A 26,864-nucleotide genomic window follows, 5' to 3' on the forward strand; every position below is an offset into this window, starting at 1 on the left:
TCAGAGTTTGATAAACCATTAAACAAATGACAGATTAAGGAGACCATCTGCATAAGCAGGGACTTTTTAAACCTACGTGTGTGTTGACATAGTGAGGGGGACACACTGGGAGCACTGGTGCTTAACTGATACAGAACAGCAGGCTAAAAACTTGTTCTGTGGCCACTTAACTCTTAACGCTATCTCTCTTCATTTTGATTTAAAGAGCAACTCAACTCTTGTGAGAGGTAACTTTTCCTCGTCTGTGCAGTATGTCGTGGCCAGCTGCCATCATCTGAGGGCTCTTGCCGACGCTACGCTGTTAGCTCAGTGTAAATTGCTCAGCATTGTGTGAATGAATATTTGGAAAGCGCCTACTAATGAGTTTGTATGTTTCGCCACCTGCTCTATTCACGCCTTGTATAACCTGCTGGGTTTATTGGCTTTTTTATTGGCTGGAGGTCACCAGGTCAGATTGTGGGCCCCGTCTCTCTTCCCAAAAGGTCAGCAGGAAGGTCAAATGACACTGAGGGAGACATTAAGTGAGACAGGAAGCACAGCAAGATTAACATAGCCAAGATTTGAATCTTGTTCTTCCTTATGAACGTGTCTTGTTAAGCTGTCTGAGCTGTTATTGCAGGTATCACTTGTGATTCCAGCTGTGACAGTGGGGAGATACAGTTTGTGTGCTTACAGCCACCGTTGCTATAGTCAGTGATTGCACTGTCCTTAGCTGCTGCCAGCTGTAAATGCCAGCCACAGTCATATTGTTTGATGCCGCTCATACTGTAATTCAATTTCTTGACAGATCAGCAAAAACAGGAAATCAGCAGCCACAGCACTCAGATTTCAGAGGCATCATGTGTAAAGATACGAGACACAAAAATTCTCAAAGGAACTGAACAAATTGATTCATCTGTGATGTAAATTTGAAACACACAATAAGCTTAAGAGCTTGACAACTTGAGATGATTCGTCTCTGTGAAGTTAATTAAGGTTCTGTTTGGAGGCTAAGCACGACAAAGTAGACCGATTGATGATACACAGTCCCTACTGCTGAAGTGAGGCCAAACTGTATTTTCTGATGTGCTTAGAATTATGCTGCTTCAACTCTACAAATCAAAGGGAAATACTGTATTTTTGTGTTATATTGTATTAATGCATTGGGTAAGATTAAACCAGGCTTGTGACCCCTTACAAAACAAAATCTAGTTGAGGTTCTTTGGCACGTTTCATATGTCTATGAGCTGTTAGCACTACCACCAGTGTAGCTTGTGTAGTTACCATATTGATTTTGGTTATGTATGCACGTCACTGGACATATCTACAGATATGTTATATCAAATTCAGGTGACTAATTATAAAAAGAACTGTAGACATCTCAAATATAATTGATACTAGCATGATTATAATTTTCACTTGTTATAATTGTATTTCAGGTAGCTGAAATTGATCATTAACATTTTGACTACTGAGAACTGATCTGCAGCTAATCAAAATTACATTATGCATATGTTGACGTGCAATTGCATTAACATGACAACATTGAATTATAGATATCTGTTACTGAGTTTGAATGGAAGTCAATGGTGACTACAGGTCACTAGATGTGATTAAATTACAGATATCTACAGTGAACATTTCCGTTAGTAAGAACTTGATTGCTGATATCAAGAATGAACATTTGGACAAGTGAGAAATTAATTGTATATATATTTAATTAGAATAGTTACTGGTCAGAATTAGTGTGCATTTTGGATATACTGGTTTGGACTTCTCAGTAGTCAAAGAGCAGTTGTTGACACGTATAGTTGCTATTATCGCTACTGATTACATGTGAAAAGGACTTGCTGTAGACTATTACCCTTATTCCTGAACAATCTCAGAGAATTGGAGGCAGAAAACTACAGATTTGCTATGTTTTCTCTACATTTATCTAAGATGAAAACAGTGATTTTGAAACCACTATCAGATTAAATGGTGAACATAGACGTTAAAGACGTGAAATGGACAGACATGGGGTTTTCGTGTTTTCGGGAGAGAGAAGGGTAGCGTGTGTGTGTTTGGGTGGTGGCGGTGTGTGCTTGGCTAAAGATGGAGCCTTCCTGCTTGATGCACAGTTGATAAATATCCTCCTCACTCTGCAGAGGAATTAAAGCAATGTCTCTCTCTCTGTGTGTGTCACCACAACCCTTCCTCATACCTCTCTGTCTCCGACAACATCACCAGTGTTACTAAGATAATCATATTAAAGTCATAAGTGGGTCTTTACATAGATTACATAACATTACATTACTTTCTTGATGGGTGTAATGTTGTGACCTACAATACAGAAGACGTTGATTTAGGAATACAATGACATTTATGTTGCCTTTTCAAGCACTGCTAGTTATGAATGTACTCGAAAGATTTGTGACACATGCATGAGTACAAAACAAGGAGATAAACCATGCAATAAATTCTGTTTGTGCCACTTTGGCCATAAGCAACTCATGTAACGTTCTTGATGAGTTACAATAATCAAAGTTTTACTTTAGATTGTAACAGTGGAATTATTAGATTGTATGTAAACACACTTTATACATGCTGCCATGATCTGTGTGTGCTCCTGTCTGTCTAATTTTGTACTTTGATTTCTCAAACAGTTGCCCAGTGTCACAAATTAATCTCTTAAATCTCTTTCTTAAAGTGTGTTTTATTGCTGGGTTTATCTGCTGTTTACACAAGTTGTAGATCTCTGTTTTGGATATCTTTCAAATCTGACAGGCCTGTTGTAGATAGAGCTGCAAAGCTTACACAACATTTGCCATTTCTTAAATGATGGTTGATGTGCAAAGTTACTTGTAATGTGTGGAGCAAGATCATGTTTACTGCAACGTGCAGCTTATCTCTGTTTATCTGATCCTCAGTGTATGGGTGGAGCAAAAGTTGGCAAAAGTCTCAATTGTGCAAAGATGCATGTATACATCTCTGCAGATCTACACAGAAAACGGTGCTATGAGTAACTGTAGGTTGCAGAGGTAGGTTGTACTGCAACCAATTCTCAACAACATGGCTTGTAAGCAGGTAAATCAGCTGTGTAAGAAACAGCTATGTCTCTGAATGGCACCCATGCATATTCTTGCATGCAGCCTATAGAGGCATGTCCAAGCCTTAAGGTGCAGCCAGTTAAGCTTTCCGTTCAGCAAAATTGCCCCAGATTCATCCCAGAAAGCCTGACATGGCTGAAAACTGAACTGAAACAGTAAACATATATTTGAATTTCTGGCCCTACTGTAGAAACATGGTGGTGCCAATATGGTGGACTGTGTGGAAGATCCTTTAATTTAAAATGTCACTGACTTAAGTGAATTTGACAGAAAAATTATTTTTTAAACATGACCAACAAGTATAGTACATTTGTATAACTGGCAGAGATGATTACAGTGAATGGCTCTTCTTGCATCTCCTTCCTTAATTTCTTAATCAGTTTCTCTTTCTTGAGCCCCTCTTGAGAGCTGCTGTCTATAAATATGCCATTGCCTTTATGAAACTGCATCACATGTCAGCTCCTCCCTCCATCGCAACAGCAGCGGCAGGTGACTCCAATGATCCAACATCATGTTACACAATGTAATGTGTGCTGATTAAGGCTGGTGTGTTCCTGTATAATGAGCTGCAGCTGATCAGACGCTACTGTGGCTCTGATTATCCTGTTTAGCAGCGAGAGAGAGAGGGAAAAAAAGAGTGGAGGGAGAGGTAGAAGGGGTCAAACAGAGGATCCATTGAGGATGGGACGGACAAGCCGGGGGCCTTTGTGTGCACCGGCCCAAAACAAGAGGAAGGAACCAACATGGGGAGGGGGTGGAGCAGCGTTTTGGGTGGGCAGGGAAAGATGGGACGGGTGTGGAGCCCAGAGAGATAGAGAAAAAAAGTTTGAGACGGAGAGGGAGAGTTAGAGGGGGACCTGCCAGGGTGACATAAAGGCAGATGAATCAGCCGATTGTTCCCTCCGTCCTCCATTCTGCCGGATTTTTAAAAGGACGCCGATGACAGAGGCTGAGTGATTAAAAACAGGGCACACTCAGTCAACTCAGCGTGGTGGTGTGTTTGTGAGTGTGTGTGTGTGTGTGTTGAAGGTGGAGGTATGGAAACTCCTCTCCCCAAAATCTCATCTGAAATCTGGAGGACGAACATAAAAGATGAATTAATTTATTTTGCACTCTGCAATTATAGCCAACTACTTGGTTAACTTTATTTATTTCCAATCAAAGCCTCCTTTTCACCTACATATGCACCTACAGTGTACATTCCTAAATGGGATTTGTAAGACCAGAGATCTGTTTGAGTGATAAAGTAGACCTTCAGTGGACTGAGACGAAAACTAGACGTGAAAGGTTTTTGTAAAATGTGATCAACTAGACTGAATCTAAACCGTTTGCTCTATTTGGTTTAAGTGTTGGAAAAGAATCCACGAATGATGAACAGGCCTCAATTAAAACAGCTTGCACTTTATATGGAAGCCGATAAGACTCTGCAGGGAACTCTTAATATTAACACACACTCCTTTTTGTTTGTTTAATACAGTCTGAGTACCTTCTGTAGACTGAACATCATCTGTATGTCATAGTAACAGAGAATATTTGAGAGTCAATTTACTTATTTACTACTATTGACAAGCCAAGGGTTAGTATAGTGCTCTATTGGTTTATCTCTGTCATGGCAGTGTTTACACTGAGCTCAGTGATTTTCTGTGAAAATAATTCAGCCAATCGTGTTGGAGCACAATGTCAAATGATGACGGTTATTTAAAGATGATTAGAAGTTAAGTGAAATTTATGTAAGATGACATCATATACTCCTCTTACCAAACTAAATCAAGTGTCTTTCATGCACAGATATGAAAAATTGAATGAAAACCGATTAATACAGTGTAAGTATGAGGATGTTTTCCACTGGTAAACAGAAAAGACCTCCAACTGTCATTACTGTGGAGTTTTGTTTAGAAAGAGTTGATATGTTTTTTCTTGCTGAAATTTATTGTCTCAACTTGCTTTTCCTATAATCACTGACTGTAAGAGCTCTGCTCATTGTGATAATTTATACATTTGAAGTCACAAAATCGGTAAAAATGTTCAAAAACACCAAATATGGCCGGCTTAAACAGCATTAAAGTTGTAGTGGAGTGTTTTCACATTGTGGTTTTAGCACTTTTAAAGGATCTGAATAGTAAAACGACTCCCCTGTCAGCTATGATAGACAACTAGAATATTGAACCTTTCCACGGTGAGTTTTTTGTCTGAAAAAGGAAAATCAAATTTATGATTCTTTCTTCTTGGTAGGAGAAACAGGAAGTGGCTTTCTGCTAATTAATCTGTCCCCAAGCCAGCTTCCTATCTTCCATCTCTCAGATTTGCTGCCAGCTCCTTTCCAGTAAAAAACAGTCGTGTGATTGAGGATGTGAAAAACCAGAGCTCTTTTGTTCCGTTGCCCTTTCTGCCCCGACAAATTAGACCTCACTCCAATAGTTTAATCTAATAATGAGTCCCCTGAATAATATCAAATCCCAAAAGGACAGCAACATCAAACTGTTACATAATGTTTTAAAGACAATATTTCTTTCATTCTGCACTGCTTGTTTTTACAGCGTCCAACGTGTTCCCAGCTCAGTTAGCCACTGAATTGTTTGTACATCAGTAACGAAATACACCAGTTAACTCTAATTAGAGGCAAGGCAATTTTATTTATAAAGCATGTTTAATACACAGAGGTACAACCCCGATTCCAAAAGAAATTGAGACACTGTGCAAAACAGCATTTGGTTAAACATTTGCTTAACAGCGGTTGACGACAATAAGGTCTTCAGTCTGGATTTAAAAGCTGCGATGGTTGAGGCATTCCTAAGACCAGAGAACATTGACCACATCAAAAACCGACAAGTCGTCTATCTAACTTATCTGTATTACATGTTAATGTTCTGCTTGTGGGTTGTTGCTGTTTCTTTTAAATCAACTGTGCAAATGCGCCACAACAAATTCTGTTCAAATGCCTTTAGTTTGAACTGCGATCCCTCAGATATGGATAATTGTGTTTGTTTTCCCCACGACTCTGCAGTATGTATTATAATTATGTGTGCAATGGGACTATAAATGAACACAAATTCGTGTGGCTTAAGGACAGTAGTTCCTAATCCGAGCAGCAGCAACATGAATCTGAGGGGTTGTGACATGATTAAAAGGGCAGAAAAGCTTCAAACGACATATTTCTGCAACACATATTTCTGCGTTTAAAATTTCTTCAAATTGAACAAGAGGAAAACAACCAGTGGCCACAACCAGTGTTTTGGGATTACAAGCCAAGAAAAAGTCTAGGAATGTGAGTGCAGTGATAACGGTTATAACAAAGACACTAACACTTACATAAATAAAAATTATTTTATTGATGAAAGAAGAAAAAGATGAACTGTTTCAAGTATTGACGCATTTGTTGTGGCGCCATGCTCATATTGAGGCTTGATTTGGAATTGCGTCAGAACAAATTGGAAAATGGCCTTTTATTCAATTTAGATGTTGGATTCACTTTTGTGCTGCGCAAACACACGTGACCGTCCATCAGTGTCTCCGCTTGTCTGCATGGCTGTGGAGATGTGAGGAGGGGTTGTCCGCCCTGAGGAGCGTTGTTGATGCTGATGTGTTATTGAACACATGAGATCTGGCCAGCAGAGATTGGCCTGTTCGCTGCCCCGCAGGGGCTGTTGTAGCTACTCTGTCCCAATCAATCATTACGATTGGAAGACTCTGCCACATCAGCGTCCCTATTATACTGCCTTTCTTTATTGCTCCACCACGTTAGGCAGCTGAAGGTAGCAAAGAAGATTTGCTAGCCTCTTGAATAAATGAGGATATGTCTCCTTGTATAATTCGATATGATCATGCGCACAATCTGATTACAGTATAATTCCTTTGCTCATCTCTCACAGACAGTGCTCTGAATGATGGAGATATGAGCTACTCCTTTCTGATACAGCATCTATGTATCAAACAGTGTCTCCTTGGCTGATTTTGGGAGTTTCAGATAAAGGTGTTTACTCCTTTATGTTTGAATTATTTGAATCTTCATGGCAGAAGACTTGTTCAGAATTAAAAAATGATGTCTGCTTCGGTCCGTGCTGGCGTCTCACTGCGACACTGAGCTCAAAATAACCTCTCTTGCCTCCATTGCGTCATGAGCCTCTGAGGACTCGCTCGCCCATCTTGCTTCTATTTTATTTGACCCTCTTCTCTTTTTGCTCCATGATTCATCTTTTTATCTTTCCACGCACCTGTTAGCTCTCACTCTCTCTCTCTCTCTCTGTGAAAACAAGAGTGGAAGTGCACCAGACTTTTTTCCATTTTGCTTGACATTACTTCTTGCATATGCCGAAACAAAATGGCTCTTTCCTGATCTCCCGTTGCTCATGTCAGCCAGATGTAACATGTTTATGCATGATCAAAATGAATGCTTCCTAACCTATGCTTCAGAATTTACCTCTGTGTGTTTTTTCTTATCTGGCACCCTTGTTAGCAGAAATCCAACACAATCGGGGTATTTTCAGTGTATTGCATCCAAGTGCATCTACACTGGTAATCACTGTTGAAGTAACCTCTAAAGGGTTGGATCCCTGTGATAGCATCAGCTGAAGGTGCACAAAATAACATTTGCCCTCCTTTTGCTTTTTATGCTACAGGAAGACAAATGCTAATTTATAATCAAATGTATGTATTATTACTGTTGTAACTAAACTCTAAAAGTTGTTCTTCTGGTGTTTTTAAGCCGTTACCAGACAGCATCAGGTGCAAGACCACCTTGATTTTCAGGTAGCCTAAACCAAGACTTGAGAGGGAAATGTATTAAATTTGTCTTGAGTTTTATCTAAATATGAGACACTTGCTACTCCAATTGCCATTGCCATCAAAGAGATTTTTTTAGGGTGTGTTGCTTCCACTGTAGAGAAATAACAGTTGTCATGTTCAAGATGGTCTGGTGTCAAAAAAACATAAACATACAACAAACTAACAAACTAACTAAACATCCTGTCCTGTTTTCTTATCAGCCAAAGAGCCTTTTGCTTGTTGGGTTTTCAGCCTCACAGGGTTCCATAAGATATTTTATTTAGGTCTGTCAGAGGTATGCTTAAAAAAACGCCCCTTGTTATTCATAGTGCTCCTCCCTCCCTCGTCCACTCTTTCATGAACCTGTTCACCCTGCTCTTTTTTGCACATGCATTTTTCATCAGCTCTGGTCCTGATGCAGCATTAACTGCTTCACAGAGCACAGTGGAAGATGTGTGATGTCATGATGTGTGTGTGTGACTGTGTGCATGTGTGTGTTTTGCACTAGTGTGTCTGTGGTGCTGGTGGGAGTCGGAGCATTTGAAGGACAAAGTGAATCACAGCTGCAGTGCAGCTGCTTTCGTGGTTAGTGTACCATGTAGGATGCTGTAGTCGCTCTAATACAGCTACAGCTGAGGGGTCTGAGACTGACAGTAGTGACCAATCACACAATTCGTATATCACAATCCCTGTCCAATAACAGTAATATAATTTCATTTAAACCCCCTGAGTGTTTGAATTTTATACTACTACAACTACTCCACTACATCTTAGGAAAAATATGATAAATATAGCTGTAGTTAGTAGTTATTTTGCATAATAAAGATATGAAATATGATGCTTTGTGATAACAGTCTATGAAATAGCTTAAATTTGTCCACTTCAACCAGATACAACCATGCTTTTTATATGTAAATGATCAAAGTAATAAACCAACAATAAACTACAGAGTAACTCAACACAGTAACTCTGGACAACCTGCTGTATAATATGAGTACTTTTACATTTGATACATAAACTACATTTGCTGATGATGTTGAAACACTTTTACTTGCATGCAATTCTGAGTGCAGGACCTTTACTTGTTCTTGATTGTCTTAAAGTGAGGAAAGTTTGTGGTTATATCATGAAAAGGTCAACTCTGACTAAAAGCATGAGACAGGACAGAGCGAGGCGCATGACTCAAATCTCATTCTCGCTATATAAACATAATGTTTTTAAAGACTGGCCTTATCACGTGAATTACAACATTTTCTGTTTTGTTGCTCAAACGAAAGGTCGGGAGGCATCCAAAAATGCAAAACACGCCACTTCCTCGAACGACAAAACTGGAACTGAAGGAGTTGTCACTGACGAAGAAAAAGAGTATTCATCACAAACCATGTACTATATATATGGTACATTTGTATTCTGTTAGTGGTGTCTTATGATGCTCACTGCTGTCTGAGGATAATTCAAAACATATGGCACATGAGTCAGGTGGTCACTGATTACCCATTTGAGGCGAATGGACGTATTGTTGTAAACTGCGAAACACTGCCAACTGCTTTATTGAAACTAAACTACCTCCTCCACAAATGCTACATCACAATGCAAAGTATTTCACACCTACCAACTTGGACAAAAAGGTTTAAATAATCAAGATGAGTTATTGAGACATGAAGACACCCTGGCGCGACATGTAGTTATTTGTGATTAAGCCATGCACACACTTTAGATTAGATAATTGCATTAGTGGACGAAAGCCCACACACTGTTCACATATTGCTGTTCAAAATTCTTTATAATCTCTTATAGGGAAGTTGGTTTGCAGTCAGGATCATCCAAAAACATGCAAAACAAGAACAGTCAAGGCAATCTGTGCAAATAAGCACTCAGACAACAGTCAAGTACTATTGACATGTAATGGCAGCAGGGATAAAGGAAACGTTTGTCTCTTGGTCCTTTTCTGTTAAGCGGGCAAATCAAAGTAATGAGATGAGAACAACACTGAAGAGTGGTTGTAATCTGGTAAGAAAATATATTTCTATTTAGAGCTGATGTCTTTCACATGCCTCTTTAATCAAATGGCACACAGAAACATGTGAGAAGACTTCAAAGTCAACTTTACTATCACACATAGGAAAAATTGCTTTTTCTGGCACAAAAGAATCATAAGAAACACACACAAACACATATACAACATGTCATCCCCCTTTCCTTCCCAACCAGTCTCACGACCAAGCATGTAATAGATCCGCCAATCCACTTGCATTATAATCAACTTATTGCGCTGTAGTATTGCATATGGATTACCATTGCATGTAGCGCTGAGCAAAAAATCAGTTAAATCCTGTGTTTTTGAACTGTTCCTCTCATTTAACAAAGCTAATGATGGAACAAAAGGCTTATTAAGCCTGCCTGTTATTGTTTTCCTTCTTTTGCCTGATAGCTAAGTTGGAATCTGTTGTGTCGAGGTTGAGTGGGGTCATTGAGGATGCACTCAACCTTACTCAGAATGAGGTCTTTCTTCTAGTCACAACATCATGACCCCTCACTCGCCATCTTGATCATGCATTGCAACCTATCTTGGTGTTGATTCTGCATGTTGCCAAACGCAAAAATCAGGCCAAAGTACAGGATGCTCTGTAGGACAGCCTTATAAAACAGCTGCAAGACATAACGATCAGCAGTGACTGTCTGGAAGAGGAACATTCGCTGTTGCAGTTTTTCAAACTATTCTTTGACCTTTTTGACCTTTGAAATCAGGCAATATCAACTTAGACGCATCAAGCACCTTTTCTTCAGCCTGTGCTACAGATCGTGTATACTGCTGGCAGCATCCTTGATACTGCTGTTTAAAAAGAGGTTCACACCATTATTGTAGTTTCATGCAAATTTTGCATCAAATAATTTACAAAAAAAAACAGCCTTATGTTTTCAGTGTTGAATCTTAACAGTTAACATGTGTCTGTGAATAGTTTGTAATGTGTTTCTATCTGTTCGGTGTCTTTCTGTGGCACATCTGTTTTCCATGTAGTGATTCCATTAATCCACGAAAATAAAAACAACTTTGAACCTTCAACACAAACTTCAAGTTAACTAGTTTACTGATATATTGAATATAATATTATGAAACTGTATTTCATAGTATAACAAAGCAATTCTGTCTACACATAAATAAAACAATATGATCGTGTTGCAACAATTTCAGCAAAGTATGCAACATAACCAAGACTGAACTTTCTGTGCTGATAAATAATGAACACTAAAATTACGTACCCAAATTGACACCCATTTATGCTCAAGTTTTCTTCTCTTCACTATAATTTGAACTTAATTTCATGAACTTCTTGCTGCTTTCAGGCAGAATGTGTGCTGCATCTCAACCACATACACAAACTAGCCACAATAACTTTGGAAACTGTTCTTCAGATCATTTGGATAGCCCCAAATTTAAGTGACCCTGAATGTTGTTTCTGTGCCCAAACTTAGGTCAAACATATAGACATTAGTGGAGCAATAATCTAGGAGTAATTTGAGGCCTAAAGCTAAAAAAACAGTCTGGTTTAAGTGTTTCAATAATTAAAGCCACATTTATCGCGTCTGTTTGCATTCCAGACACCTCCTCTCACTCGTCATCTTCTTTTCTCACATATGACTCTGGAGCTCTGATGCTTATCGGGGCTCAGAGATATTTAGAGATTCATGACAGGAGGGTCAGCAATGGGGGTGGATTTGTTATTTCAACCCAGCTAGAGAGGCAGGCCTGTGGGGTCAAACGCTGGCCAGTGTGGCCTGATTATGATCGTGTCCTGGGGGGTCTTTCCTGCGACCAGGCTGTTGTTGTTGTTTGGCTCGGTTTGCTGTTCAAGTATAGCAGCTGCACAGATGAAGGGATGGGGGTGATGAAAAACAGACAAATTGTGGGAGGTAGAGCGACTTCGGGTTAAAGGGTTAGTGATGCTCTGGTGTAGGTAGCCGAGGACAACCTGGTTTTATCTGTTATCCTGAGATGGCAGCTAACAGGTGTGTGACTCTGCAGCTTTAGGGTCCCTCAGTCTGTTGGGTTGTATTCCTTTCTTCTCCTCTGTCTCTTCCTCACACACACAGACATACTGGAGCTTTAGCCTTTAATCCTTCTGCTATTATATTAATCTAATTCAGTGTCCCTCAGGTTCTCTTCTTACGTCATGTATGTGAACCAGGCCGACAGTAAGGCAAACATGATGTGGTTCCCAAAGCTAAGAAGCAGTGGTGGTGATATGTTCTCATATATATTTTTAGCTCTTTGAAACCTCTTTTCATGCACTTGCTATGTAGTGAGTAATAGCCAGCCTTTGGGGGCAAATGCAGGACAAGTTTGAAGTGTAGCGCGTAGGCTGGGCGGAGCAGGTTTTTTAACCTTCTTCATCTTTGTTGTGCGTGTGAGTTTTTCCTGGTGATAATGCAGTTGGTTACCCAGGGTTTGGAAGCGCTGGATGTATTAACTGGTACTTAATTAATTAAGTAGATAGTTGTAACTGCACGATCATGGATACACATTGGTTTGGTTTTCTCATTTTAATGTGCAATGAAAAAGACTTATAAGGTTGCTCTGCATCACATTGCCTCTGGCACAATGACGTATTTATTGTACTCATTTTTAAACAGATTGTTCCGGTTCTATGTAGTGTTTAAGTGTGTAGCCACACGCAGAGAAAAAAAGACACAGATGTGTCAGCTCGGTCCATTCTTTGTGAATTTTGAGCATAAGATGATAAACACTAGCTAACCTGTGCACCTGATTATCATGAACATGTTAGTATTATTTAGTTAGTAGTATTTAGTTAGATAACTACCAATTTCGTCACGTCTAAAGTCTTTTTTTGTGATTTAAGACTGACACAAATTCAAGTCTTACATCTACAGCATTGATTGCACCAATTTAACTATTGCAAGTAAAATGGAGAGGCTGTAATTTATTGTAATCAAATGAAGGACTTCTGAGTTTGACTAATCCAATCCTGTACTGATAAACTGTGTTTTGTCATAATTTGTAGGACAGGTTATTACTTCAGCCAAACATCAGATTGAATGAAGCTCCATCCATCAAAGATAAACTAATAGAAAGGCTGGCAGCAATATTTTGGGTATAAAGGTACACACTTGGATGCAGTGAGTAAGAGAGTTTTTCCACGTACAGCCGGTGTCTGTGTTTTTGCAAGAGTGGACAGATTTATTCAAACGGACGCCTCTCTTCCTGAAAGCCACCATAAATAAAATCACAAAGTCGAACCTGCTCTGTATATAGAGCAGACAACTGGAATGAAAGCGGGAATGATGAAAGAGAAAAAAGAAAGAAAAGAGGAGATGCTTACTTTCCATATAGTTGTAAATCTGTAATGCATCTCGATTTCCCAGTCGAGTATTTACGTTTATTTGAAGGAGCGTGATCCAGGACTCATATGACATGATCAGTGTTTCTATATTTCACTTTAAACTGCTCTGGACTGCACAAACACACACATATGCACACACACACAGAAGCACAGGTACCCACAGTCTGAGCACCTGAGCAGAGTTAGAGCATTGTGGAAAGAGTGAGAGTGCTCTTCGGGGGTCTTGTCAGGCTTTGATCTTTGGTATGTACTGAATGTTGGGGTCAGGGATAATAGATTGGGGGCTGGCAGGGTTGAAGAGACATGAAGGGAAAGGGAGGGAGACAGACATGATGGTCACACAGGCCCCTGAAAACCACAGTTAGACCGAGGTGAAATATTTATTGGCAAATACCTCTTGCAGCTCATTTTAACTTGCTTCGAATAATTTACTGGTGGAGTTTGATTCATCAGGATTGAGCAGATAAATTGGCAATAGGAGAGGAGTTGAATAAAGTGACTAACACTTTCTTTGCAGTGGGTTGAAGCAGTTATTACAGACAAACCTCATCCACAGGGGGGAAGTTTAAACTAACTTTACTAATCCTTTGATAATTTGATAATACAATTCGGTAATGATGGTGACCTTAAAGTCATGCGACCATAGTCTAGGTCATTAATAGCCTAATGTTAGCTTTTCACTTCTGGCGATTGCATTTACGCTTCAAAAATCCTAAAAATGGTATTCATATGTGAAGACTATCTTGCTGAACAGAACATGAACTCTCCTAAACTTTTGCTTGCCACAGAGCTTATTTGCTGCAATAATCCAAAATCCAATGCAAAAATCCCACCGGCTTTTTAAAAGGGAACCAGCACGATGCTAACCTGGCCTGCAAAAATCCGCCATCCCTGCAACTCTCTGTTAGCCTTATTTATTGACTCCAACAGGATGATTGACTGGACATGATGTGCCATTAAAATGAGCCAAGACTACATTCTAGCTTTCTTTTTCTCCTCATTCTGGCTCTCTGTTTCTCATCTCCTCTCTCTTTCTATCTTCACATCTCTGCTTTCACCTCCTCTCTCTCCTCTCCTCCGCCTTTATCTTTCAGCTCCCCATTCTCCCAGTCGCCCCCCTCCACCAGCATCCTCCTTTCGTCTGCTCCGAGAATCTGTCCACACCTCAGAGGTCAGAGGTCGCAAGGTTAACTGTCACGAACAAACTACGACCCCACAGAGAGTCCTTAAGCCTGTTATCTCCTACTGCGAGTGTGCCTGTGCATGCATCAGTTCATTTGGGAATGATCCCGATGAGATAGTGTTTCTCAACTGCAACAGTCATTCACTGAAACAGCTGATCTTTTTCTTTTCAGTTTAACTATTCTTTAACTGTTCCTTGTGCATTTTCAGCAGCACCTCACGGAGTCGCTGTCAACATACTGGCAACACAATGACCACATTGGCCAGATGACGTGAATTCATAGCTTTTGTTTCTCCTTCATCAGTGTTGTGCTCTGTGTAATGATGACATGTATAGCTAGCTTCATGGTGAGCTGGAAAATTCTGGCCTACTGTATCCGATGTCTGCTTGTTTCTACTTGGATACTCAGATATATTCAATCTAATAATAGCTACATTTTGAGCCACTATTCTGTTGCATGAAGCCCATATTTGAAGACTTGGACCTTTAAAACCTTCTTGACAGTAACTTGTTGTATAAATCACAATGGAGCTACAAAATAAAAGGTGCTGTAGAAGAAGCAGAATCAAATGCAGACTATAAACCAAAACAGTCCTGCTGTTTTTGTGCACTTAAATCACAATTTTAGGACCCTTTGAACTATTCCTGTAGCCTAGTTGATAACATTAGAAAGACAAGCCTCTTCTGTTTTATTTGAGTGGATCAGATTTAAATAAAGGTCACCAAAGGTCTTTCTGCAGCACTTAGTTCAGCCTCTTCTCTCTCTCTATTCAGAGACTTGAGTTTGAGATGTAAGTTGCCAGCTGCGGCCATCCTCTCCTTTTCCATGAACCCGCTCCTCCTGCGCTCTGTGTTTGGTTAAGGGGATATAAATCTCCTCTTTTAGCCGTTGTGGCGTGATTTAGGTGACAGCGGGTCATCTCTCTCCTGGAGCCACTGAGTGTAGAGGTGTAGCCAAGAAGTAAATGAGAGAGGCAGATAAGAGGAAATAAGAATCAATGATAGATTTAGGATAAGCAAAATTGGGAGAAAGCGTCATAGAAAACCGCAAAAGAGAAAATCTAATCTTTCCTCCAATACTGATCCTGAAATTGTAGATCATTCTCATTGTGGACAATCAGATGGGAAGGATTTAAAGTTAATCTGAAGGCTTTTGCTTGCACAAAGCTTACTGACTAATTAGACTTTGATTTTTTTATGAAGGAGCACTACTTTCACGCATCAACTTCCCTACATGGCCGATCAGTCTGTGTAACTGTCCTTCTCCCAGGTAATATAAGCACAGACCAGAAAACAAACAAACAAAAAAGACATGTTCCACATGCTTTGACAGTAGACTTCTTGTCCATATTGTGTAGCTAGTTGTACGGAGGATATTTTCGTCTTCATTTTTAGCTTAAGGCTGCCATTATTGGATACGTGTATGCACAAATCTAATTATTTTCAGTTTAATATTAATACACAGTTGGTTTTCTATTGATTATTTAAAGCAGCTGAATGATGTATGTGGGACTGACTTATAGTATATTACAGTGCCTATTTGTTGTAATGCAGGAAAACGTCACCCAGTACAACTATGGCTAACTAATGTGTTTTTTAACAATAATGGAAGCCTTTTGCAAAGAAGAATAAGCCAAGTCAGGATTTGGCTACACAGGCAATACTTGTCAGTGGACTCAATTCATTTCTGGTTTTGCGTCTTCTCAAACACTTTGTTAACAATAAGAACAATAAAGAATATCACCAGCCTTGTCCTGTAATGTGGATAGCAGTTTTCTGATTGAACCCATTGAAGTTTGAAGTGTCTCTGTCCAGTTCAACTTTTTTTCCACTCATCGTAATAGCCTTTTAAAAAGATTGATTTAACAAATTGGATTAAACAAACAATACAGCTATTTATAAGTCTGCATGGTGATTCTGCATTTACAGTAAGTGCCACACAGGTCTGCTGGCTGACAGGCACCAAACGCCTAATGGATGTGTAAAACACTGTGAAAGAGACTGCAGGGAGAGAGGACGGAGATAAAACAAAAAGTCCTTTGTGAGTATTTAGTGTCTTGACTCAAGATGAGACACCCTGTGGTTTTTAGAAATCTTAGAAAATGGAAAAACAACAATTATGAGTAAGGCAGTTTAAATGTTTTCCAATAAAATACATTAGATCAGATCACATTAAACAGAAAACCAGACAGAAAACAAAGCACTGTTTTTTTTCCCTGTTGTTGTTGAGTTTAGCAGATGTTTTCTTTTGTGACCGTTCCTTTGTGCACTTTTTGTGGCGGGTCTAAGTCTGTCTTTAGGTCTTTGTGGCAGACCATGTTGACCAAGCAGACGTCAAAAAATGCACAACTGGCAGTGAAACTTCAACAAATTCTGTCCGGGAAATGAAAGGAATTCAGAGCAGCTCGGGCGACCCAGAAGCTATCACTTTTTGGGTCAGGTCATTGTCAGTTCACTGGAATGATAAACTGAAGCTGCAATTCTTATAATACAACAGAGCTTTCACTCTAAATCATTTCTTTATGGGTGGGATATGAGATGAGCGCCTACATTACCCACAATCCAGCTCAAACTGTGCTGCTAGCCCGTTAACTACACCTGCCGTATGAGAGGTTGCATCTGGGAGCGAGAAGAGGTTTTAGACTGAGGAGATAACATTAGGATCACAGTGCCCCATAGTGCGATGTGGATTTCTTAACCTAAAGTCTGGTCCGAGATTCAGGATGGATTTGCAGGTAATGTAGCATTATATAAACAGCCAAAGAAGTAACATGACCTTTCTACATTCACATGCATGTACTGGTGTCCAAGCCTAGATTACATCAAATGGCATCATTTTTAAATGGTCACTTTCTCCAATGTCTGTGCATGACAACTACAGTGGCTATGATTATATAGAACGGAAGATCTTCCACACTACTTCTTGTGCTGTGACTGAACATTGACATTGGATCTAAATCATAAGGTGCAGAGTTGTGTGATATGGACATAATTCTCTCGATCCTGAGTTGAGTTTCTTGGTGTATGTTGTGGCCTGGGAAGGTCATTCATCCTGGTCCTATGCACTTTCTTCCATCTCTCCTGATGAGTTTGTCCTAAGCCTTGCTCTGGGAAATTTACTGTTGGTAGCAGCAATGTTTTTTATGCCCAGAAGAAGGAGTGGCATGACCTCTGATGGGGTCAGAGTTGCCTAGTAGGGTAACGAAGGGACAGAGGTGGTGAAAGGTTGACCATTTGGGGGAGGTGGGCTAAAATAAGAGGGCAGAGTCAGGTGTTGGGGGATCTGTGGAATTTTGGAGAAGAGGGCAAAGAATGCTGGGAATGCCAGTCATGAGGTAGACAAGGGGAGGGCGGGGTCGCTGCAGGCCTGAAGGTCAGCTGATGGCTCACGCACCAAATCTGATCCAAGATCCTGAGGGCTTTAAGAGGCCTCCTCTGTGTGAAAACAGGTGAGCTAATGAACTTTTGATCTGTGCTAATACATTTATGGATAAAAACGCTCCCAGTGTGCAACAATACTCTTGTCTGGCTTCAAATGTAGTTCTAATTTCATTCGGAATCAGAGGCCCATTTAGCAGAAGTACTGATTACATGCATATCTCAAATAGTGGCAGCATCTTGTTGAAATAAACTAACATAGGCAGTTGCATGCACAGGCGTGGGTCCGAGAGGGAACTTTTCTCATGTTACAAATTACCGCTTGAATGTTTCAAATTTAGCGAAGCAGGCGCCAGAATTCAAACAACCAATCACATAAGTCAGTTTTGAGTCATTTTCTCATTTGACAGTTCAATGAAAGCTTTGTGATCACATCGTGGTTTGCTTTTCATGATCAGCTGGTCATGAAATTCCTTGCAAATGGCATCCAGTTTTTGTGTTGTTTCTTCTTGTTCCTCTTGTGTTTAGGATCCACACAACCTATGAGCTGGGTTGACATGTGCTTACTAACTTTAGTACCATGTTTCTGGGTGGATGAAGTCTTTTAGTAACGACGACAGAATGGCATCGTCAGCACTTAAGGAACCCTACTGTACATGAACAGCAAGGTTCTTTAATTCTGTTTGCTCTTCTGCTAGGAGCACTTGAGAGGCAACAAACATGGAGAAAGGGTGTGTTTGTATTACATTCCTGTAGTAGATGTGTTTTAAGATGTATGATTACATCTGTGACCAATTATGACTACAATATTATCCAAGCCAAATCATTCCATCCTTGTGTGGCGGATCAGAAGCCAGTGCAAACAAAATCAGATATTTGTGCATCAGAGAGGCGACTGAAGGAATGTTGTTGTTGCAGGAGCTTATTTTAGACCTGCCACATAATGCAGTGTCACTGGATGAGAGAAGTTAAATAGAAGTTTCTTGAAAGAGACAAGCAGTTGTTTCCATACTTACTGCCTCCTGCAACACATTTCAACTGTCTTGACATTTTTTTCTCTTTCTTTTGTCTGTATGAGAGAACCCAAGCACCTCTCCTCTCAGTGCTGGCCTTTGTTGTATTCCTCCCAAACACCATCTGGGATTAGCCTTCCACATGATGACCGGTCCTCCCTCCCTCCCCACCTCAAACCAGCTCTCGCTTTCTTTTTCTCATCTTTTAGCACGTCCCGAGCAGAGTGTCTCCTCTGTGGTGTCGTTTTTCAGGGCTTTCCTGGAGGAGTTTGGGTTGGTGGGAATGGAGCCTGAGTTGTCCATTAGTTAGATTAGCGGCTCTGTGGGGAGGCTCTGGTTCCCTCTCTCCTGGCTGGGACAGACAACGCTCTGGCCTGCCTGCCATTGTACGGCTGTCAGCCGGAGCTGGTCGCTACCAGATAAAACTCTGTCAGGACCCAGATCGGATGATAAGGTGCTGTGAGCCAGGCTGTGTGTTGTTTACGCACTTGTACGTCCATAATAAAAAAACACTGTAAAGTTGTAGGTTTTGATCTTCAGTTGCATCATTAATATCCTCATAGCATTCCTTTTTGCTGTACCTAGTACCTTATTGCAGGATTTTTGTGTATCTCATTTTTAGTGTCGTCCAGTTTAAGAGGGATGACCGTTGTGACCTGGTGTGATTTTGCCCATTTTTGGTCCTTAACAAGATGTTTTTGTCCTTTAACACTGAATTTTACCACCTGCTAATAAAACAGTTTAAGGATGTGTAACGTAGTGGAAGCACACACACCATTTAAGGATCTAGTAGCGTCCCTGCAGGCTGACTCACTGATCTTAAAAGATGATGGGTCGGTTGAGATAAAGGCACTTGTGTGGTGGTTCGCATTACCTCCAGAGTATATCCATGGTTGTGAGTGGCGATGTGTAGTTTTAGTTGTCTTGAATGCCTTGCAAAAAAAGGTTTGACAATTTGAAAAATAGTGTTATTAGCTTTCTTGTTGAGAGTTGGATGAGGAGATTGGTGCCACTGTCAGATCTGGGTGTTAAGTGTGGAACAAGAGCCAGGAGGCAGCTAGCCTGGCTTACTTTAGCTCGACATAAGTCCATGCCAGTTAGCCTGGCATGGTCTAAAGTTCAGAAATGCTACTATCAGTACCTTTTAAAGTTAACTTCTGAACACATTTTATTTGATTTATTTAATCTTTACACAAGCAGACATGTAAAAACAACAGTTCCTGAGACACAAAGCTGCTGGGTGGACAGATCAAGTGCTGTTTGCCAAGAAGTAGTTCCAACACTTAACTTCATTTAGAATGTTTTTACATTTCTGTTTTTTGTGTATGTGTTAAAGAAATATACAAATTGTTAATTAGTGAGCTTGAGGTGTTAGTAGCTATATTTTTTATTACTTTGGATTGTGTCAAGCTAGCTGTTACGCCAAGTTTCATGTACAGTAAGCTAAGCTAATCGCCTTCTGGATTTAGCTCCGTATTTAACGCACAGATATTGGGAGGTGCAGGTAGGCAGATTTTTAGCCAGGCTAACTGTTTCCCCTGTTTGCAGGCTTTATGCTAAGCTAGGCTAATTGCCTCCTGGTTGACACCAGTTCTGTACTTAGTGCACAGATAGGAGCGTGGTATCCATCTTCTCATCCAACTCTCATACAAAAAATGAATAATAGTAATTTCCCAAAATGTCAAAACATCCTTCAGAGGAAGAAACTGATCACCAGTGTGTCCCAGTGTGTGCTGATGTTTTTTTCTTTTTTATTAAAAATGAAATGAAATGAAATCTCTTCTTTATGTGTCTTTTTCAGCCTTTGCAGAAAAATGGACAACTCTCCAGCATGACCAGTGTGAATGGACACTCAGAGGACAACACGCTGGCAGAAGGTGTGTAGTATGTGTGTGTCTGTCCCTTCAGTAGTGTTTATTTACAGTGTGTTACTTCGGGTGATGTTCCTGTGGTTGGTGGGGTAAGTAGCCTTGTGGCAACGTTTGTGTGTGTTTGTGTCTGGGATTTTGTACTGTTTCTTCAGCAGTGGTAGGAGGTAAGCTTGTTTGTGTGGGGTCGGTTTTCAATGTGTGTGCACGTGCGTGCGTGTGCGTGCGTGCATGTGTGATTGTGTGTGCGTGTGTGCTCAGATTCTTGACTGCAGATGTCTTCATGGCTCTGCAAGATCTACTTGATCCTTGACTAATCCCTTTGTCAACACACAGGGGACACCTACACAGGCTTTTCATAGGCGTCACACACACACTCACACACACCCACATACCCAACATACTGTTTCCCTCACTATTCCTTAACCCATCGAGTAATGGCATGTAAATGCTAGCTCATATACATACACCCATTGTGTAAATTTGCACTTGATCTTAGTGTGATGCTATGCTTCAGGACATATTTTGAACTAGGATCACATCCCTGCATGTGAGCAGCTGCAGAAATATCCCTTTGAAATTGTCAAAAATGTTGAAGAAATAACAGTTATTGTGAAAACATTGCTTCTGGACCCTTTGCACAGAGTTGGAAATTCATCTTTTTGTAGCAGAAACAAATGAACACAGTCGGCCTCATTTGTCTGGTTGTTTAATGGACTAGTCAAAACACTCTTCTTATAAAGTGGAAATATTTAAAGAGGACTTGCTGTGGTCTTGTGTAAGTTACTCCAAAGACAAGATGAACATTTCAAGAGCAGTAATGTGAGATAATCATTAACTAGTAATAAAATGTTCAAAATTGATCTCTGCCACTTAAATTAACATGTGCACCAACCTGCTCTGTCCATCTCCAAAGCAGCATTTGTTTATTTTCTTTGCCATTTCTATGTCTCCCTCAATTTGGGAGGGGTGCAGGGGCCTGTGCACCCTCCCTAAATATTTAGCAGGCCATGACCCAGGCCCTGCACAAAGCAACCTGCGCACTTCATAATATGTTATGGCCCAAGGGATGGGGTAACCCTATACTACTTAAAACGCAGATATGTCACATACCACTCTGTCAAATAACCTATTTAATAAGCTATTCAATGAAGCGATTCTGTCTGTTCATAGAGTAACCCAATACTCTCTTCAGAGCAGAGATACTGAGCGCATGAGTCGATGTGGCACATAGGCTACTGGAGAGTAATTTGGTTGTTGAAATCATTGCTTCTGTGGACTTGTACTGTAAGTTAATTAGTAATGTGGAAAGATATTGAACATAAAAGAGGGGAGTCACCTATTTATCTTGTTGGGAATATTGGAATGCTTGGCACATCATGCTTCTCACCTAGTGATTTAATCATGGAAAAATGAATAAGCAACTGGACCTGTGGAAAACCTGCCTAAACCTGATGTTCATATATTACAAAAAATCCAAAAGAAAGACACCCAGTGACATTTAAACCCAACCTTAAAAAACCTAAATAGAAAAGAATGGCAACACTTTTGAACACAAGCAGCCAAGGTCAAAAAGAGAAGCTTTAAACGTCATTATTCCTGCATTTCACTGTTCACACACTTCTTCTGGCTTCAAGAAAACATATTTTTCTCCTGGGATGATAGCGCTGCTCCACGTGATCAGCTAGCCATCTGAGTATCACACATTCACCCCTAACCCCCACCTTGTCCTCACAGAGCCTGGCACTCTCACTAGCAGAACTAAAAACAGGAGAGAAACAGCAGAAAACAACTGGAGCTGTGAAAGATTTTCAAGGCTACACATTAATAGAGTGCAGGGGAGGGAAAGGAAGGGAGATACACAATGGGGGAAAAAGAGAGAAGATAGGGGAGTGGAAGGTATGGAGCAGTTTAACATCCCAGCATTTCTCTACCTCTTGTGCAGCCTGATAAAGACAGCACTGCATTGTGGGAGACAGGAAGAGCAGAGGAATCTCTCTGATAACAAACGAAAACAGCAAAAGACAGGCTGCAGATCAAAAGACTGACGCATGAGCAAACACACACGTGCAAGCACACACACACAAGCCAACACACAGCCATAATCTCTCTCTATCAGATGCGCCATGGCGTTTATAGTTTGTGGACCAGCCCGCTTGTGAAACACACTAACCTGGATAGCATGACAGCTGACAGTCGCAACTAGGAATGAGACACCTTACTCACTTCAAAAAGCAATAACTGTTGACTCTGTACCCATTTTTGAACCTTTATTTTTTTTTAAAAACTCATGATATTAGTCCCCGCTGCAAACTTTCAGGGGCGTTTCAGGTAGGAAAATCAATTTGTCTAGTTATAATTTAACTTTAGGGAAAGCAAAGAACTGCTGCAAAAATATTTTACTTCATCATCTGTCATGAAATGTTTAATTGAATTACCAAAGGTATTTGTTTAAAAAGGTATCAAAGTCTGAGGATGGTGTGGAGTTACGTTTTCCAGTGTGTCCATCAGTAGTCGACCCCTTTATAAACACAAACACTGAATCTGCTGGTTCACACAAGGTGACCGTGCCTTGCAGAGGGGATGTTACAGCCGTACTTTGGTTGTTGAGAACTCCTGGAAATGTAATTGAATAATAAGTAAGCAGCACACAGCTGGATCCAAGCTCAGAGTTGTTTGTATGTATTGTTACTTGGTGTGGTATTGGAGGAAATGTGTGCTTGCTGCTTCTTTCCTCCTCTGCTAAGGGCTTCATCTTGGGAGGCCCTCACTTTTGCATAAAACAGATAACAAATTGGCTCAAATGCTGTTTGAAAATAATTCTTGAAGTTTGTTTGAGCTTTCTTTGGTTGCCAGATTCGTTGAGAAAGCCCAGGCAAGAGGACTGAGGCTTTGGAATGCAGAGTTTACATCAGGTTATTAGACAGAGAAGAACTGAATAAATATTAGATGGAAGTCGAGCTTTGAGGGGAGTGCTAAAAAACGTTTCTTTGCTAAAGGGAAGTGAAAGGCAAGCAAAGAGTGAGAGTCAGGAGGAGTAAAAATAGATAAGGATAAAGAAAGAGAGACATTAACACACTGTTATCTCTGTATGATGAAACCACCTATGGCATCAGTCTCACAAAGTGCATTATTCCTACCAATTTAATTAAAATGAGACAAATTATCCCTTCAGTTTTTCAACCTAACCCATCTCACAAGATTTCTTTCTGTGTACAGCAGCGAATAATGTGTTCCTAAAATAACCATGTTAATCTTGTAATATGATTTTTGTTGTGTGCTGTGTTTTCCATGTCGATGTGCATACTAGCCTGCATGTGTATATGAGGGTTTGTGTTGCTAGTTTCAGGGGTGTGGGCACATGGGGTGCAGTGGGAGCCCAAAGACTGACATCATAGCTGATGTAATTCACTGGCCGGAGTGTTGTCGGTCCCTCCCGGATTGCTCACTGGCTCTGAAAGAGGACAGATGAAGTTTTCTGGGAGGTTTGAGGGGGACAGAATGCTGACTGTGTGATGCATGTTTCGTTCTACTCAAGGGACCGGATGGGTGTTGTTCACCTCATTTAATCAATTTCAGTGAATTTGTTTATTAAAGTATGTGTACAAATCGGTGTCACAGGCTGTAAGTTGTCAACAGAGCACTGACGTCCTGTTACTCGCTCTACTGTGCTGGTACGTTTCTCTTTTCATATTATTAGAGACTGCATCCCTTATTGGTTTTAGGACTTATAATGACATTTCATCATATTCATCAAGCATGAATGTAGTAGTTACAACCCAGTTTTGTACAATATGAAAATTTTTGTACATACATACAGTAGCAGTCTAAATACGTCAGAGAGTAAGAACGATTTTTCAAATTCTGTTGGTCCTAGGTGTGTCAGAATTGTCAGAAACGATTCACAAGAGTCTCTTTGTGCTACAGTTTTATTTCTTCTTTGGTTGCAGGTGTTAACTTTTATGAGGTGATTGTAGTCTGTGCATACTGTAGGGGTGTGTGCGGCCATGATTTAGTTCCAGGATGCACTTACTCAGGCTCGGCTCGAGGGACATGCATAGTTGCGTTGCCAAAACGTTCATCATGCCTGTGGAAGGGACCTCTCCCTTCACTTAAGCTCCATCTGATCTCTGCCAACAAGGCTTCACGTTGTACAATCGTCATAACACAATCCAGCCGCCGGATTGTTCCTTTTGGATTTTCTCCCATATTCCTTTTACATTCCAACTGACAATACTCATTACAGGCAAGTTTCCTATTAAGATGTTCTTGTGCATCTTTTTCTACTGTACTCACACTACTGGGAGGAATTCTTTTGTCCTCAGTTTGCACTGCCTTTGCGCAGATGCTGATCCATCAGCTTGCTGCAAGACATCAAAATGATTTCTTCTCCTCAGAGAAAGCCAGGGATCCCAAGGGAAAGTGTTTGGGAGTTTAAAATTGGAGTGCTTTAAAGGCCCTCAGCCCCTCAAGATCCATCGTTGTCCAGTCAGTCATTCAATTATGTTCATATGTGCAGCATGTTTTATTTAGTCATTTGTTATGAAGTGGGTGCTTTAAGGATACACTTCAGGGCAAGAGAGGATAGGAGAAAGCTGCCATTCGTCAACTGCTGTCTCAGCCTGTAAACTGATCTGACAGAACGCTTTTTTCCCCCAGAAGCTACCTCAAAAATGTTTAAACTGTTTAAATGAATACGTTTTGACAGACTGCGTCACCAGCAATAACACGAACAGTTGATGGCAAACTTATCAAAAATCATATCTCTCATCTGACTGCACTCGCCAAAACACTGATGGCCAAATGCCCCATATACTGCTCTCCTCTACTGAGTCACCATACAGTAATGCTCACTTTGCCTACACATACCAAATCCCCCCCATGGTAGAATTCATAAACATTTGTCATGATTTTACCATTAATTCCTTTGTGCTTTGTCCTACAGCTAATTATTGAATCTATTACTTATCTATGTATCTGAAAAACAGATTCTGTGACGTTTGAACAGAGCCAATATCATTAAATATAATTGTGCTGTTTGGTTCTGGTGCAACAAGACAAGCAAGCAGCTAGCTGAGGATAAAGTACAGCCACAAAAGTCCAGACAAATTGATGGCACACGATAAGACGTCAGGCGATTATAAAAATTATGAGGCTACAATTCATCCTGAGGGGAACATGAATGTGTGCACCAGATGTTGATGGCGGTTCATCTACTAGTTGTTGAGACATTTTATTACAAACCACAAATGTCAACCTCATTGTGTCACTGGAGGAAAAGTCATGGGATCACCAAAGTCTTTAGGATTCACCCTCTGGGGACCATGAATGTCAACAAATAATTCCATAGCCATCCAACCATAGTTGTACATTTCTGTCTTGATGGACAGACTGACCAACACTGGCTTCCCTAAAAATCTTTGCGTAAAGTGGTCCGACCAGAATTGATATAAAGCTCACTTGAATTAACAAAGGAGTTTAGGTACATGTAAAAAAAAAAAAATTAGCCCAGCAATTGCACACCTAAGCTTAACATCGCTTCCACACAAACCGATGATTCAGTTATCTGCAGCCAATTTTTTGTGTTAAGGCCAGTTTGTTTGCACAATAAATAACTCTGCCTCCGAGCCACAGAAGTGACTTTGAACTTATAAGCAGGAATAAAAAAGCAGATGCTGTTTTATAGTCCGACGGCGTCTTAGTCGTTGTTGTATAAAACAAATGGTCTGAACTGCAGGATCCACAAGCAGAGTGTGTTCAGGATGCACCGCATTCAGAACACAAGGTTAAAGAGTGCATCCCTTGGAGTGTTAAAAGGAGTGTCCCAGGTACCCAGGGCCTAAAATTACAGTAATAAGGTCAAACTCATGGTGGACTCCAACCAGGGCTTCTCAGACCCCCCAAGACCTTTTCGTCTCTGCAGGCGCTTGTCTCTCTCATCTTTCACGGCATCAGGGAACCTAATCTCCCTCCTCAACCCCTAACCTCCCCCAGGCACATGGCGGATTGAGAGAATGGACCAGGAATGTGACTGACCCCTCCTTCTCATCCTCCTTTAATAGCGATATGGCCCCTATTACAGTGGAGCAAGTATCCATATACTATAAGTCATTTTTACCTCACAATTAATGATACAACCCTCTTTAAATAAGTGCCAAGAATGTGTCAGTGAGGTGAGGTTTTTCACTTGTCTCCAGTGCAAGAATTAAGTGTAATCTTCTTGTGCTGGATAC

At 40.5% G+C, this 26,864-nt stretch overlaps 1 protein-coding gene across 1 annotated transcript in view; it reads left to right on the top strand.

Moving 5' to 3' along the window:
- Positions 1-26,864, top strand: part of akap12b (A kinase (PRKA) anchor protein 12b) — a 44,851-nt gene that overhangs the window by 1,351 nt on the left and 16,636 nt on the right. Inside the window, exon 2 of the mRNA XM_041958923.1 lies at positions 20,565-20,640. Coding sequence (XP_041814857.1) covers positions 20,565-20,640 — 76 coding nt within the window. The remainder of the gene's footprint in view (positions 1-20,564; positions 20,641-26,864) is intronic.

The sequence above is a fragment of the Chelmon rostratus genome, chromosome 18, assembly GCF_017976325.1.
Source record: "Chelmon rostratus isolate fCheRos1 chromosome 18, fCheRos1.pri, whole genome shotgun sequence".
In the NCBI taxonomy this organism is placed as follows: Eukaryota; Metazoa; Chordata; class Actinopteri; order Chaetodontiformes; family Chaetodontidae; genus Chelmon; species Chelmon rostratus.